General features: G+C 34.4%; 1 protein-coding gene across 2 annotated transcripts in view; it reads left to right on the forward strand.

The window, feature by feature from the left end:
- The window catches only part of LOC137625797 (protein amalgam-like), a 78,727-nt gene extending 63,892 nt beyond the window's left edge, over positions 1–14,835 (forward strand). The window contains exons 4-5 of one of the 2 annotated variants that reach the window (XM_068356684.1): positions 6,803–7,093; positions 13,448–14,835. In XM_068356684.1, coding sequence (XP_068212785.1) covers positions 6,803–7,093; positions 13,448–13,569 — 413 coding nt within the window. In that variant the 3' untranslated portion in view covers positions 13,570–14,835. The remainder of the gene's footprint in view (positions 1–6,802; positions 7,094–13,447) is intronic. The other variant, XM_068356685.1, reaches the window with a different exon arrangement.
- The last annotated feature ends 2,665 nt before the right edge of the window (positions 14,836–17,500 follow it).

A 17,500-nucleotide genomic window follows, 5' to 3' on the forward strand; every position in this document is an offset into this window, starting at 1 on the left:
TGTGTGTGTGTGTTTAGTGGCCATCATACTTTACAAGCAAGTGCCTCAATTTGAATTCATGAGTAGATGGAGTAATCTAATATTGCTATGCAAAACTCCATCATATCCGTATTGTTCTGAATAGTATTTTTGTGCTAATTGAATGATAAGTGGTAAGTACTTTGTCCAGTTTTAATCTATTTAATTTCCTGGATTCTCCTTCACATCTAAAGTTTTAAAACTTCGAGGTATTTGCATTGTAAGTGATGCTTCCAAAATGAGTCATCTTCTCTCCCAGCGTTATCCCAACATTAAGGGGTCGGTTGCCTGGTGTTCCCTCTCCAATGCCTTCTATCAAAGGGATCCTCTTCCACCAAACCTCTTCTCTCCAGATCATCTTTCACCTTACCCCGCCATCTAATTCTCTGCCTCCCTCTCGATCCTCTCCCCCTCAAGCCCTCCCCATACTGTAACAGTCGTTCTCAACACATATCCACATCATGCAAAATAAATACAGTCATCTTACATATTTACATTTGTAAGATTGTCCCTCACTGACTGAAGACTGAATAGATTATTTACCAATTTATCAGAACCATATAGGCGATATGATCTATTTATTCTTTTAAAAAAATTGAAATATAATGAATTAATGTTATTATGTCTTGCATTTCACCATTTGTAGTGAAAGAAATGTCTGAAAGAACTTATAATTCTTCGCTTCCTTTGTTTAACCTTAAATGTGAAACTGAAAACATTTGAACTATATTTTTATCTGGAGAGAGAGAGAGAGAGAGAGAGAGAGAGAGAGAGAGAGAGAGAGAGAGAGAGAGAGAGAGAGAGAGAGAGAGCTCGGAATGCATGATTTTCTAATCAAATTCTGACTTAACGCTGGAACAGCAAGTTACAGCATGGAAACGAGCACCTGATGTTAACTGACCAAATCATGCCGGGATCACGTTATTCCATCCGAGTTTCCTTTTCCAAATTGTTTCTCATCAGAGGAAATGCATTGTCACCAAATTCGAAGAATTTCCATGTAAAACTTTCATTGCATTTTACCACAAAAATATTGGATTCTAAACTGAATAACGGATTTCATTGATGCTATTTGTATTATTAAGTTTTTACTTAATTGGTTAAGGTTATAATGAAATTCATAAATAGAATCTTACCGGTGAAGGAAAACATTCTTAGCATTCATTAATATTTTCAAAGGATTAAGTAGTGATGTCTCCATAAAAAGTAAATAGTATTTCATAATAATGATTACAGTTAAAATGTAATTAACTTAGATGTGAATTGAATTAACAATACATAATATATCTTTGGAAGGATAAATCCTTAAGAGAAATAGTCTTAAATTGGTCTTGTATTGACTTCCTCACCCGTAATGTTAAATGAAGTTATTACGTGTCTTTATACAAATCATAACAGTTCAGTAGTAAGAGAGTAATGAATAAAGATGAAAATTTAAGATTCAATGAAATACGAAATGTTGCGCTTTTCATTCATTCCATTATTCATTACGCATTTTATTATTTCGCCTTTTCTGTAACATAGGAGCCCATCAAGCAATCCTGGTAGGTCTGATTAAATAATATTCTTAGGCAACGTTCGTAACTCCTCTGACGTCGTAGTTTTAGCATATTTATGGACATTCTTCCTTTTTTTTATATATCCGTAGTCTCTAAAGGACTCTACCAATTAGACGAAATTGCTTGATATGGTTTTCTTACCAATCGTAATCAAGAATTATGTCACCCTCAGACATTATAGGCAATAGTCTTCCAATTTTGTTTCGGCCTCTGTTTCATCTTATGTGGCTTTCCTTCTAGATATATTGTTCGATTTGTTTGGAGAAGGATAAACCTCCTCCTATATGCTCTTAAGGCTCGGTAACCAACTGATATCCTGAAGATTCTTTAATGTTGTGTTGGTAGTTTTGTTGAGAGAGAAAATGTTGCGCTACCTTTCTGAGTCCGCTGATGAGGTCGTCTGATTTGCTACTTTTGAGTCTATCATGACCCCTAGAAACTTAATCCCCTGTCCGGGTAAGAGACGTTACTTTGCCCAATTTCCCAGAATCCCCAGGTTGTTGTTAGAAGTAAGGAGCCATTTTCAGTGGAAAGGCAGTTTTCTCTGAGAGGAAGAATGGGTCAGCCAGATGTTCATGTATCAAAGGAGACAGATTAAGTTGGCATGGGGGCAAGCTGACACGAGAGTGAACGCCCAAGAGAACATTCAGGGTGATTGACCAGTCCAAAGGCTTCAATTGGAAGACCTTCCCATCTAGATAGCTCTCTAGAGATGTGGAAGTCTCAATCAACTGAAGAATGAGCATACGCTCCGATGGTCTATCTTTTGATCGTGGGATTTCTAATCTTGTGGTTTGCAATCACGTGATTTGCGATCATATGGTTCCTGATCGTGTGGTTTGCTCATGTGTGGATTCTGATTGTTTGTTTTTTAATCATCAGTTCTCGATCGTGTGGTTTCTTGATCATTTGGTTCCAATTGCGTAGATCCCAATATCATGGCTTATTGTTGGATGGTTCCTGATCTCGTAATTTTGATAACAGCGCAAGCTTCAATTTGTTTGAAATGACAATTGTGGAGCACAAGAATGAGGAAATCTGACTTGTGGAGAGAGAATACAATCAAACTGTTCCCTTGAAGATGAAACAGGAAAGGAAATCTTAGAATTCATGAAGGGAAGATCTGGTAGTCAATGTCATCAATGTGAATGATCATAGGTTCTTTCAACTGTATCCTGGACTGGGAAAGCTGAAATGAAGCAGATGCCAGAAGCTCTGGTACCCGAATGTAACTGAGGAACACACACGAGAGAGCCAACCACGAGGTGTCCCATTACGTGTTGTACGACCAGTGTGTAGAAGATCGTTTCTATAGTGACCGCTCCTGCTGGGACCGCTGAAGTAGATACATAGTGTGTAGAGACCAGTGGCAATATGGAAGGCCAGTTCTAAGTTGTCATCTATGGCATTTTCTCATAAGGAAAAAGGATTAAAATAGAGACTATCCATGTTCGGTTCCATATAAAACTGAGCAGTGAAGGCAGACGTGTGCACTCGAATACCACATACTAAAACATATTCTCTAGGAAGGAAACTTCCTGATCTGAAACTCTTTGTCTCTTTTCTGGTGTCAGAATGTACCAGGACTATATTCCCAAGTGAAAATGATGTCAGTAAAAACCAGAGATTTTCATGATGTTCTTTGAAGTCTTGGCAGTAATGAAGATACAGGACACAAATGATGGTAGCTACTAGTCTCTTGATTGGAAGTGCTTGTGCTTGGTCTTTCATGAAACTCAAGCTCCTTTAACCAGCACCGAAACATCTTCCTGTGGATGGTTTGATTTTGGTACAATGCTCTGTCTCCTACAAAACTATGTAGAAGAACAGGTCAATATCTCATGAAACTTTAACACCTATTCTCACCCTGGAGAGGAGGTCACAGGGAATTTGTCCTTCTAGGTGATGATGCCTCTCTGAAGCTCTCTGAAGAAAGTGGAGGGCAAGGGGATTGGCTTTCACACTGACTGACGGTATGTGTACTCATTGGAATACTGTACTCAGTACCAACATAACTTCCTATTTAAAGTTGGAGGGTGGTTGGTTTAAAGCACCAGCCTTCTCATGAGTACGTGGAGTGAGGTCAGACAAATTTTCGTAAGACACTGAACGATCAATCTTCATAGGTGGTTTCTTCTTCATTTCAGATCAGCTGGTGTCATGTCCAAAGGAACTGCAGCTCAGGATAATACTTTCAGTGTCTTGTAGTAGACTGAGAATGGAATCACAGAGAAACTCTGTTGAGGAAGGGCAACACTTTGAAGTTCTGATTCCTCAGAGGCAGAGGTGCTCTTAGCTCCTGAGCCCTCAGACGCTGGAGAAGCACTTGTTGTTCAAGTTCCTGAAGGGTAAATGAAAGAGCGTAATGCAGAGCGGCACATATATCCTTTTAGTGAAAGCTTGATGGTGATGAGGAATCTTGCCAGTGATAATGAGTAGAGGATGCGGTATTTCAATTATTGTTAGAGCATTCACAACAATCCTGATCGCGTTGTCTCTTATGAACTGTCAGAAGGAGGGAAAAGATTGCTGCTTCCTTTATACCAATTGATGGTCTGAGAGCTCTTGTCTATTAAATGAACACCTTTATTAAGTAACACTAAGAGTTTGGTATTATATTGGTATGTATCGCGCCTCCTAGTATGTACCAAACTGGTGTACATGGAGGGAGGTCATAGGTGACATGTAGCTATGTTGATTTGACATCTTAAACCTTGTATCTTTTTATTAGTGAGGTTGCGAACCTCAGTTAGGGTACTACATTTGGAAGAAGGTTAAACCAGGGTGCCAAAGCGCCATGTGCCGATAATTGTTCCTGTAGGTATAACCTTTTTCCCGCACTGCTTCCCTCTCTCTCCTGAAAGAGAGTTTGTCCAGAAAGGAGAAAGAAAGCAGAGCTCTACATTCCAAACGTCAATAGTTGAGTTCGTTCTGGTAATGAATAGAGCACAGGTAGCCGGTATATGAACACATGTACTGACACCCGTAATTGGTGATGAGAACGTTCAGTTATGTAACAACTCCCCTCTCAAATGGGCCAAAACGTTTTGGCACTTATTCTGTATGTGGAGTGTTCTTGGCACTACGCTGTCTCTCCCACAGGGAGAGAAACGGTAGAAGTAAGGCATATGCATCACATATAGATGAGTATTCTTGCACTTTTAAGACGATATCTTCTGTTGCTTATCTGAATGACTTCAGAAATACCATTAAAAAAAGAAAAGAAAGAGGGTTGATGTCTTATTCTTTATGAAGGATTAAAAGAGGAAAAGACTGATCACTTAGTGACTGGTGATTTTAATCAATGTAAATATCAACCAAAATGGTATCTAATAACGAATTATACCTTTAGGAATGTATTGAATAAAATCACGAGTGTTAATGATACATATTGATCATAAATAACCCCGTGTTGTAAACTCACTAATCAGCTATCATGGGGAAGATTGGATGATTTCAAGTCTAAGATACTACCGCTAGAGAGTTATGGGGTCTTTTGACTGACCAGACAGTACTACATTGGATCCTTCTCTCTGGTTATGGTTCATTTTCCCTTTCCCAACACATACTGAATAGTTTGGCCTATTCTTTACATATTTTCCTCTGTCCTCATACACCTAACAACACAGATTACTAAACAATTCTTCTTCACTCAAGGAGTTAACTACCGCACTGTAATTGTTCAGTGGCCATTTTCCTCTTGGTAAGGGTAGAAGAGACTCTTTAGCTATAGTAAGCAGCTCTTCTAAGAGAAGGGCACTCCAAAATCAAACCATTGTACTTTAGTCTTGGGTAGTGCCATAACCTCTGTACCGTGGTCTTCCATTGTCTTGGGTTAGAGTTCTCTAGCTTGAGGGTACACTCGAGCACACTCTCCTATCTTATTTTTCATCCTCTAGTTTTGTTAAAGTTTTTATAATTTACATAGGAGATATTTATTTTAATGTCGTTACTCTTCTTAAAATATTTAATTTTAATTTTGTCCATTCCTCACCGGACTATTTTCCCTGTTGGAGCCCCTGGGCTTATAGCATCCTGCTTTTCCAACTAGGGCTGTAGCTTAGCAAGTAATAATAATAATAATAATAATAATAATAATAATTATAATAAGAACAGATTCTTGAATTCCACAGGCATATGTACAGTGGACTTGAAATGAACTCATATCTCTTTTGGGAGCTTGATTGGTAAAGGCATCCCTCCAGGAATTGTTACGGATCAGGTCATAGGTTCGAATCCTTGCCTAGCCAGAAACGTTCATTATAAGCAAATTTCTAGTACATATACATTCCCAAAGATAGAATTCGGTATTAAATGTCATTGTGGTTGATATCTACGTTCATTAAAATCACAAGTGTTAGTGATAAATATTTATCATAAATAATCACATGTTGCAAATCCCCAATTAGCAATCATGGTGGAGATGGGTTGATTTTAAGTCTAATAACTTAATCCTGAATTGAAAATAAACATATCTCTCTTGATAGATAGATTGGTAATGTCGTTCCGGCAGGCATTGTTTCGGCTTAGGTCATAGGTTCAAATCCTTGCCGAGCCAGAAGCATTTATCATAAATGAATTTCGAGTGGGTATATATTCCCAAAGGTATAAGTCAGTATTAATGATAGTATGGGTGATATTTACGTGATATATATATATATATATATATATATATATATATGAATATATATATATATATATATATATATATATATACATATATATATATATAATTTATTTATGTTTGTATATATATAATTTATTCATGTTTATATATATATATATATATATATATATATATATATATATATATATATATATATATATATATATACACAGTATATATATATATATATATATATATATATATATATATATATTTATATATATATATATATATATATATATATATATATATATATATATATCTATATACATATATATATATATATATATATATATATATATATATATATATATATATATATATATATATATATATATATGTACAATTTTCGTCACCATACCTACTTGTGTCAGGCCTCCAAGTTATGTTTTCAAACTAAGACTTTCATTAACAGCCTTAATAACTAGTATTACATTGCTGATCTTGATTATTTGATAACATCAAAGATTGATTAATAGAGAAAAGTACCACATTATGCATTTTGTTTAAATGAGACTCTTAAAATACACCTCATCAACATTATCATCTTCTATTGTAGAGGCTGCAGCCCACATCAGCGACCCTCGAGAGATTCACATGGTGAGTGGAAGCAACATCAATCTCACCTGCTCAGTCACTGGAAGTCCCGAGCCTCCCCAATATATGTACTGGTTTCGGGGCACAACGCTCATAAACTACAGCTCACGAGGGGGCATCAGTGTCGTCACTGACAAGCACTCCAGGACGTCGCGTCTCGTCGTGACTAGAGCCACCATCGGGGATTCGGGGAACTACACTTGTGCTCCAGCTAATGCTGAACCTGCCTCCGTCAGTGTTTACATTCTGAATGGTAAGATTCATGGGAGCCACAACAATTGAAACTCTGAAATTATCTCTTGTGCTCTCTTGTGTGTGAGATAGTTACATAAAGATGTTGATTAGTTGTATGATTTATTAAGTAGGTTTTGCTCGTAGTTATAAGCTTAAGAAAAGCTGACTATTGCATCTGATAACACCCTTAAAATTCTTGAAAAACGCTACTTGATAACTTAAAATCCCAATTGTTTCTTGATTCTTTTCTACATTAGATTTCAAAAGGTTACATGAATGCTATATGATGTCATCAATATGTTCACGATAGACTACTTCCACTAAAGCTATGTTTGAGGTGAAGAGCAAGTAAGCTCTTATTTGGCACTGACCTCCAATAAAGAGAAAGAACAAAAGTTAAATTATTTGTTGTAATCTGTACCGACGTTGGACAACATACAGGCAAGTTCGTAACCTGCTGACAAACTGAAGATTATATTATTTATTAATTTGCAGATCGATAGATCATTCTTGAGAATGAAGAATCTTCATAAACACAGACCCATAATAAGGTGACAGATAAAACATTGACTTCGTATCATCAACCCGCATAAAAGAAAACGGATTCCTTAACTAAAGTTCAATATATTATTCGATTTGAGATTTGTGATTGGTGATAATCCGAAGAAAAAAAAAACTATGAACGAAAAGAAAAATTCCAGGAATTCTTTTCCACTTTGTCTAAAAGAATCGTTTGAAGAATTAAAAGGACGAAGTAAATAGAGTACTAACTACGTTATTTTCGTTTATTGTTATTATTATTATTATTATTATTATTATTATTATTATTATTATTATTAGCCAAGCTACAACCCTAGTTGGAAACACAGGATGCTATAAACCCAAGGGCTCCATTAGGAAAAATAACTCAGTAAACTGTGGAATGATCTTGCTGATCAGGAAGTTGAATCAATGGAACTTCAAAAGTTCAAACTTACAACAAATGTTTTGATGTTGAACAGGCCGACATACATCTTTTAAATTTCATCTATAAAATGTGTTATTTTAATTGTTCATTACTTCCCATGTAGTTTATTTATTTCTTTATTCCCTTTGCTCATTTGGGCTATTTTTTCCCTGTTGAAGTCCTTGGGCTTATAGTATCCAGCTTTTCTAATTAGGGTAGCTTACCTAATAATAATAATAATAATAATAATAATAATAATAATAATAATAATAATAATAATAATAATCTCAAGGGACACAAGACAAAGTTAGTCCAAGAAATCAGATCCGAGAGATTCGTTATATAATCAAAAAGGCTCCCCCCGTCCCCCCGGTAGTTACGCCACTGTTTAGAAGTCCCCAATTTCAACCCCAATCAGGAGCATATTGTAGCTCAACTTAAAAAAAAGAATATAAATAATTTTTTTTTTTAATCATGAAAACACTTACCTCGCGTTATTCGACCATTCCTGATATCTCTGGAGTATGGAAATAGAATTAGTATATCCAGGATTCCCCTGGAAACGGATTGATTTCGAAGGCTGCGTGTGACGGAAGGGCTGAAATTCGATTAGAATTTAATTTGCATGTATTTTGGAAGAACCCAGCTATGAGAAGGATTCATTATTTCCTCATTTCCTATTCTTATTTTCCTTCGAAGGGAAAAAGGGAATTGAGGGAAATGGTGAACCATGAAATTAAATGCACTGCGAAGGATGATGAAGAGAAAATAAATATATATATCAAAATTATATCGGATCCTTATATTCTTTTTTTTTTACCGAATTAAATCATTAGAAATGTAGTTTGGAAGTTTGATTCACCAATGAGAGAGCCCAGGTTTGATTTACGAAGGTAGTTAGCTGACTATCATGGATCACAATAAGATAAAAAAGATATTTCTTAGCACTTTCATTCTGGAATAATGGCTGAGAGCTTGATAGCTAAATTTCTTTACGTTTTTTCTATATTCCTTAAAAGTATACTTCTATTTGTTATCCTTCATTGTGTTTACATAATGATTATATCCATAGTTTAATGGTTTGAATGTTCAAATGTGACTCGTAATCGACGGAAGTAAGGGAAGATCTTTACATTTTTTACAAAATGTCCTAAATGCCAACCAACATATAATCAGCTACAAGTCCCATCTCCATCCAAGGGCCCAGGAATTTCCTGGTGATATGCTGGGCTGGGGTTCGAGAACCTCTCAAGCTCGATAGTTTCTTGTTATAAGGAGTTACAAGGATTTTGTAGGTTTCAAATAGTTTTTAGTCAATCTTCGGAGACTCCGTTTGCTCATAGATATTACAGTATATAGAGCAAATTAGTTTAAATGTTTAGAGTTTGTATGATCTTTTCTAATTTATTCTTGAATTCGTTTACCGTATTATTGTTCACTACATCCGTTGGAAATCTGTTCCATGTAATTGCTATTCTGTATATAAAGAAATTACCACATTGAAAGGTATTGTATCTCTTATTTCCGTTTGTATACATTACCTCTGGACTGGTTTATGTTAAGCATGAATAAATTGTTGTAGTCTACATTTGCTAGTCTTTTAAGAATTTTGATTGTCTTAATTAACTGTCCCTCTAGTTGTCGAGTTTATAGATCTCGTCGAGTTTGTAGATCAAATAAGTTCAAACGTTCCATTCTCTGTTTATATCAAAATTGTCTTATTGTTGGAACTAGTTTGGTGTCCCTTTTTTGTACTGCGTCCAGCCTATCTTTATCCTTCTAAATACTTGGAGCCCAGATTGGACTTTGTATTCTAGATTGGTCTTACTAGTAATGTGTACAGCTGGAGTACGATGTCTTTGTTTCTGTATTTGAATTGTCTTTATATAGTCAATTAGTTTCTGTTTTCTTTTCAACTTTTATGCTCTATTTGATGAACTTCAAATCTTTGCTAATAATCATGCCAAAATCTTCCTCCTGGTCCACACTTTCTATTTCATTATCCAGCAATCACTAATATATTTGTGGATTACCATATGTGCATAACTTTACATTTCCCGCAATTGAAAGGCATTTTCCCCTTTCTGGACTATTCTCCCAACTTAATTAGTTCCTCTCTTAAGTCTTCTACATCTTCTGAACTCACAGTGTTTATGCCTAGATTAGTATCATCGGCAAATTTATCTATTCTACTAATTAATCATAAATTGATGCCGTTAATGTAAATCAGAAATAGTAATGGACTAAGGACGGATCCTTGAAGTACTCCGCTTGTTACAACTCTCTGTTTTCTGTTTCTCAGCTAGTCTTCGATCCATTTAGCTGGCTAATCAAGGATGCATAGTGCTCTAATCTTAACCATTATCTTTTATGAGGGACTTGTCAAACACCTTTTGAAATTCTAGGTATATGATGTCTATTACCCTGCTTTTGTTATGTATGCTAAATACGTTGTGGAAAAATTCCAGCATATTTGTCAGTTGTTACCAGGATCTCTTTTGTCTAAAACCATGTTGGCTGTGTATCACACGATTGTTTGTCTCTGTATGTTCTGCTATTGATTCTACTATAATGGATTGAACAATTTGGCAAGTTACTGAAGGTAGACACGCATGTCTGTAATTTCGAGGCTCTTCTTTTGGTCCCTACTCGTAGATTGGAGGAACATTGCCTAGTGTCCGTCCTTGTGGTGCCTTTCTTTCGTTGTCTGGCTTTCAGAACATTTTGTAAAAGTATGAGGTTATCTCCTCTAGTTCTATGATTTCTCTTGGATTAATATCATCTGAACTAGGTACCTTAGACTTACTGAGTCCTTTTTATATATTCTTTTCGACATCTTCCATTGTAAAGGTAGTACACAGATGTTAAAACTTAATCTTCAGTCACAAATGACTACACTCATGTCAAAGCATAATATTCAGTCACAAAGGACTACAATGATGTCAAAGCTCAATCTTCCGGCACAAAGGACTAAACTGATTTCAAAGCTTAATCTAAAGTTTTAAAGAACTACACTTATGACAAAGCTCAGTCTTGAGTCACAAAAGAACTACACTGATGTCAAAACATAATCTTCAGTCTCAATGGACTACAAGTATGTCAAAGCTGAATCTTCAGTCACAAAGGACTACACAGAAATCAAAGCTTAATCTTCAGTTACAAAGAACTACCGATTATGTTAAAAGCTCAATATTCAATCTCAAAGGACTACACTGATGCCAAACCTTGATCTTCAGTCTCAAAGGACTACACTGATGTCAAAGCTGAATCTTCAGTGCCAAAGGACTACACTTATGTCAAAGCTGAATTTTCATTCACAAAGGACTACACTGAGGCAAAGCTTAATTTTCAGTAGCAAAGGACTAGGCTGATGTCAGAGTTGAATCTTCAGTCTCAAAGGACTATACTGATGCCAAAGCTTAATCTTCAGTTACCAATGACTAAAATTATGCCAAAGCTGAATATTTTGTCTAAAAGTACTACACTGATGTCAAATCGTAGTCTTCAGTCACAAAAAACTACCCTGATGGCAAAGGTTGTACCCGTTACCAGATAAAAAACCGAAAAAGATATGTTTGAGATTTTTTTTATAGAAATTAGCAATTACAAGGAAGGAAAAATGTACATATATTCAGAAAGCATTACGAATATCATTTGGAGAAAGAATAAAAACCTAAGAATGCTGAATTGAGGAGAGTTTTATTAGGAATATTTCTCTGGTCTCCAGGAGTGAAACCTGTGAATATTGAAACAAGGAGACAATATCAAGGAAGAAATTCAGAGATTTTTTGCAGAGGAAATGAACATCACGATGATAAAAGGATGATGAGATATAACTGGAGTCTTGCAAAGAAAGGTGAAATACTAAAATGAAATGACAATATTAAAAACAATTGCAATCACAGATTTGAGACTTCCGCCAATGAATATAACCAATATCTAACTAAAGTTCACGGACATCACCTCCCACTTTTCATATGCTGACTGTACAGTAGATGGTGAAAAGGGCAATGTTGATTCAAAATCGTGATCTTCATCCGTACCACATCCAAAATTTCATGGTTTCTCCCTGTGCATAATATCTGTCCATTGTTAAAATTTGGTGAAAATCCAAAGCATCAATTTGTTTTGACATAATCTCTAAATCGGTGAAAAATGCAAATCCGGGTCTATCTGTGGTGGCAATTTCGTCAGAATCTGTTGAGTAATTTTGAAGTAATCCTGTCCACAGTCACACAGACAAATAAGTAAATACATAAATAAATAAGTCTACTCCAAAATAAAACCTTCTTGATGGATGCAATAAAGAAGCGAGATCTTTTCCACAAGGAATGAAACTTTAGAACACAAAATATAAGTAATATTATTTAGTAGTGTTTTGAGTGTTCCATTCTAAGAACCTTAAATGTGTTATCATTAATGAGAAAAATACATATTGAAAGAATACCAATTTTGATCTAAAGTAGACGGACAAAGGTAAAAACTCCATTTGCTTTAGTTCATCTTTGACTAGTGAACTAAGTAATTTTACGTCATTGCAAAAATTAGAAATCTGTTTCTTTGATGTCTGTCATGCATGGAGAGGTAAGGGACAGTGACAATGCCCTAGAGACTGACCTTGTAGACATATGATCAGCGCCCAAGGCCCATCTCTACCAATGTAGGAGCAGGGAGGGTAAGGAAGTGGTTGCTGATGACTCAGCAGGTAGACCTATAGTACTCCCTCGAACCACTATACAGTACTTACCTCATAAGAATGGCGAGGTTGCAGACATTACAAATAACTACCGAGCTTAAGCGGGTCTTGAGCCCCGGTCCAGAAGACAGCTAGGCAAGGACATTTCCAATAGACTACCGCTGGTATGTTTCCCATGAAAATATAGATATCTATGAAAACTATGGCTTAATTTAGTTTTAGATCTGCAAGATACGTTGTTTAGTTGGATAACTTTCTTTACGAATGAGTTCTATGTCCTTAATATTAATTATTGTTTTCTTAATATAACCTTAAATTATGTAATTTATATATTGTTCCAATCATCAAGAAATATTTTTGTTTTTGTTAACATTTTAAAATCCAAAAGTACGTATTTTAATGCCTGTGAATTAAAGAATAAATTGTGAAAGGAAGTTGATTCTCATAATGGTTGATATTATGTTTTAATAATAATAATTTTGATAATTTAACAATAATACTCATTTTCTACAGATATTTAATCTGCAATTTCATGAATGTCCTTTTTATGTAACAATTGATTACCTAAAACATAAAGAGAAATGAGATCTTTTGTATTTCATTGTTTAATTGATGATGGAAAGACTCTAAATGAAACTTTCAAATTGAACCTAATCTTAACAGGATTTGTTGAAACAGAGCAAATATCTAAGATGACCTTGTCTCTCCTTCTCTCTCCCCCCACCTCCAAGCAGGCGAGCACCCGGAAGCCTTGCAAGGATGCGAGAAGACAAGCGTCCACTGCCAGTCCTTCTTGTGTCTGATGATCCTTGGCTTCTTCGTCTTCAGGTTCCACGCCCTCACAGCCAGATAGTCGCTTCTTCTTCTTCTGGGTCAAGCGGTGCTTTGTTACTTAACTGCATTGTGGGATATTACTTGAGCATCAGTCATTTTCAAGACAGAGAGAAAAGTCATATCCACATCCTCATATTCATCGACAAATGAAAACAAGTGAAGGAACTCAACAATGCTGAATATTTCAATGCTTTGATCCTCTTTCGAAGAATATTGATATTTTTTTGATGGCTTAAAAAAATATGAAGACTTTTGTTTTTATTTATAGTAAACTGTTAGGCCTACTGATGTTTCTTTGTATACATGATGTTTGTGTTCGTGTGTACATATTAATGTATGCAGTTGTGTGCCTCAATATCAATTATTTCTTGAACATTATTTTGATTTATTGTAAAAGAAAAGAACTACATGGAAATTGGACCCTGTACCATGAACTATGTTTTTCTACAATTTGTTGATGTGCATTTTCTGATGATGTAAAAGTGAAAAATGTAAGCGATTTTCTCTAATTGACGAACTACTGTAAATATATCTATTTGAAAAAAAGTCCCTTATCTATTCAACAGTGCAAAATAATGTGAATCTTGGTAGCAAAGATAGAAATAAAAGATGGCGAGATTTGTGAAGATTTGAACCACTTAAATTCTACTTTTAAAATACAGGGCGAAAGTCAAGAGCCAAGATAGTGAATAACATTGATAAATTTCCTTTAGTAAAATTAAAAAAAAAAAAAAAATAGTATGAATTAATATATTTGGAATTTATCCTTGTAGGTACATAAATACTATAGATTTGTGAACCATATAAATAACCGTATTCTTAAAATGTCTTAAAGGAAGAATTAAATTTTTTTTCCTCTGTCCATCCTTCTCTAGAGAGCATTGGGTTTAATTAAGAAATGAATAAAACAGTTGAATTAAAGAATGCTCTAAGGATTACTAAGCTGAGTTATCACTTTTTGAAAATGCTATATTAAACGTTGCTATATAAATTTGATAACAAACAAACATAAGAAAATGAGGATCCTTTTCTATAATATACCCATCTATGATAAAAATTACAACCGTATTTGATATAATGTCCTGAAAATGGTGGGCTTATTGCAATCTCTGTAATAAGAATTAAGAAAAACTTCAATCTCAGAAGATAATCTGCTTAATGCAAATCTTTTTTTTTTTTATAATGGGTTATATCCCTCAAATAACATTCTTCTGTCACATATTTGGTAATTTGAAGAACGGTGGATCTCATGACACCTTAGTTTTCTCTTTGCTCTTCATAATATTCCACCTATTTTATATATATATATATATATATATATATATATATATATATATATATATATATATATATATGTGTGTGTGTATATATATATATATATATATATATATATATATATATATATATGTATATATATATACATAATAAAAAAATATGGAAATTTCAATCTAATTTTATATCGTGAGCATGACATTATCATTGTTATTCCCAAAAAGGTAGATCTGGAAATTTTATTTAGATATAATTGGAAATCCATCAAGAGGAGTATTTGGTTTCAGTGACCCAAAACTTGTTTGTAATCATAATAGACATAAAAATGGATCTAGCTCGAATTTCCCTTTTCAAAGACTTATATGAGATAATTTTCATTCTACGCTAAGTTCAATTCTCATCAGATTATATTTGATAATCTTTATTCTTCAATTAATATTTCTTTTTAAGTTCTGATAACCTTAAACGATCTTACTTATTTGACCCTCAAATATTTCGTATCCACTAAAAATATCTGGATTGTCATCAAAGTGGCCAGGAGAGAAAAAAAACATTTGGTTTTTAGAGTTTTAAATATAATTGGTTGAGGATATTGGAATCATCGCGTAGAAAACTAGATTACAATATTTAACAACGGTCTTTCTAATAAATGGTAAGCTGAAATTCATATAAAGTGATTAAAGTACGATTCCTTACTTACAACTCTCTCTCTCTCTCTCTCTCTCTCTCTCTCTCTCTCTCTCTCTCTCTCTCTCTCTCTCTCTCTCTCTCTCTCTCTCTCTCTTTATCTTTATTAATCTGTTAATTTCCTTCCTGAAAACCAAACTTCTTTCTTGATTTGACTTTCATGAGAATAACTGTTTAAGCAGTAACTGGAAACTGGTATATGAGACTGACTGTCTTGTGTATAAACAAACACTGTGTGTAAGGATATTTTGTGACAGAACATTTAAACAAGTAAATAAATCTTTTGAATATATTTAATACCGTTGTAAGATAATAGCCCTTTATATCCTGGTATAGTATTTTCCCTTGTCACTGTTTGATTACAAGAAAATGCTTCGAAAAATGGAAATGTCTTTAAAAAGTAGTTTTCCTTAATAACAACTGTTGTTGTCCATCTAATGATGATCCACACAAAAGGTATTTTGACTCAACAACGAAGTCCAGGCTTCTCTTGTACACAGGGTGACCTTACTTTACTTGGAAGGAATTACAGAAAAGTTCAAAAAGAGTCTAAACCAAGATTTGATTTTTCTTGCCTCACTCGATCGACCTTTAACCTGATGAATGGGAACAATAGAATAACATGTATTTCTTGTTTTGTGATAAATGATGGCACTGATATTGGGCCTTACCTGGAACTGTGTTCATCAGTTTAATACACTATTTGTTTCATATCTCATATAATGTAATGTTATCATGATAAGGTGATTTCATAATAAAAATAACATAAATTTGAGATTTGATTTTCCTGCACACACACATGTATATATATATATATATATATATATATATGTATATATATATATATATATATATATATATATATATATATATATATATATATATATATATATATATATATATATGACAATGTTAGTGAGAGTGCAAAAACTTTTTTTTTATCAGATCTGATCAGCATAAGCAACAGGTGTCAGTTTATTGCCTCGGGGAAAGGGTAATCTTACTCGAGAAAGTCGTAAGTGCACTGACTATCCCCATTTTTAGATTCTCTAAGGAGAGGACTGCGTTACTCTCTCATTCCACCTGACAACTTCACTCCATGGAGTAATGTACATTCTATCTATACAGGCAGTCCTACGTTCGGGAGTTCCAGGAGTTAGTGGCAGATCAACGCCCGATCCTCAAATGAACCACTTTGCTCCGGGAGAGATTCGCCAACTTCCAATCTGCGTAGCTCCTGCGAGGCTTATAATCAGTTCTGTGAACTTGGCATCATACAACATATCTAAATACTTAGTTAAGGTCATCAATAAGGTCATCAATTCTTTACTTGGCACGATCTCAGATGCAATCATAAGAAACTGTGTAGACTTAATTGGCAAATTTAATAATGTACAGATTGACAGTTCCTGTAAGCTTTGTGTGTTTCGATGTTGTATCAGTATTCACTAAGTACCCATTGATGACTTGGTAGAATTTCTTTCAGTTACCTTAGAGAGTAAACTATTAAATTTACCATTATACTGGAAAAGGTTAAAGGATATGAAAGATATTAAAGTTGAACTCGAGGAGTATTTTTATTCAAAATCATTTGGTATGGCCAAGGGAAAGCCCTCATCAGTTAAACACAGGTCATTCATAAAAAATAAAAGAAAGATAGGGAATAGAATAAAGAAATGCTTTTCATATATTAAGAATAAAAGACCTATTCAAACGTATCATAGGAAATTCCTAAAAGTTTTAGTCTTGAAAACTCAAACAAATACAGTGTTCATGAGACTATTAGTTTTCTCAAAGAAGTTAATGAGAAAATCGGAAAGTAAAATAATGAGAAGAAATTGCATCCGCTCAAGTGTTCCAGGACCGAGGAAGGGAAGGAACTAAGAAAGTTGTTCATCAATCAAGTTTCTTGCAATTTCATGCTGGAAATCCAGCCATTTTGGAAGCAGTTTTAAACAGTCTCGGCCGGAAGCAGAATTTCACGAAAAGTC

The sequence above is a fragment of the Palaemon carinicauda genome, chromosome 32 (genome assembly GCF_036898095.1).
Source record: "Palaemon carinicauda isolate YSFRI2023 chromosome 32, ASM3689809v2, whole genome shotgun sequence".
In the NCBI taxonomy this organism is placed as follows: domain Eukaryota; kingdom Metazoa; phylum Arthropoda; class Malacostraca; order Decapoda; family Palaemonidae; genus Palaemon; species Palaemon carinicauda.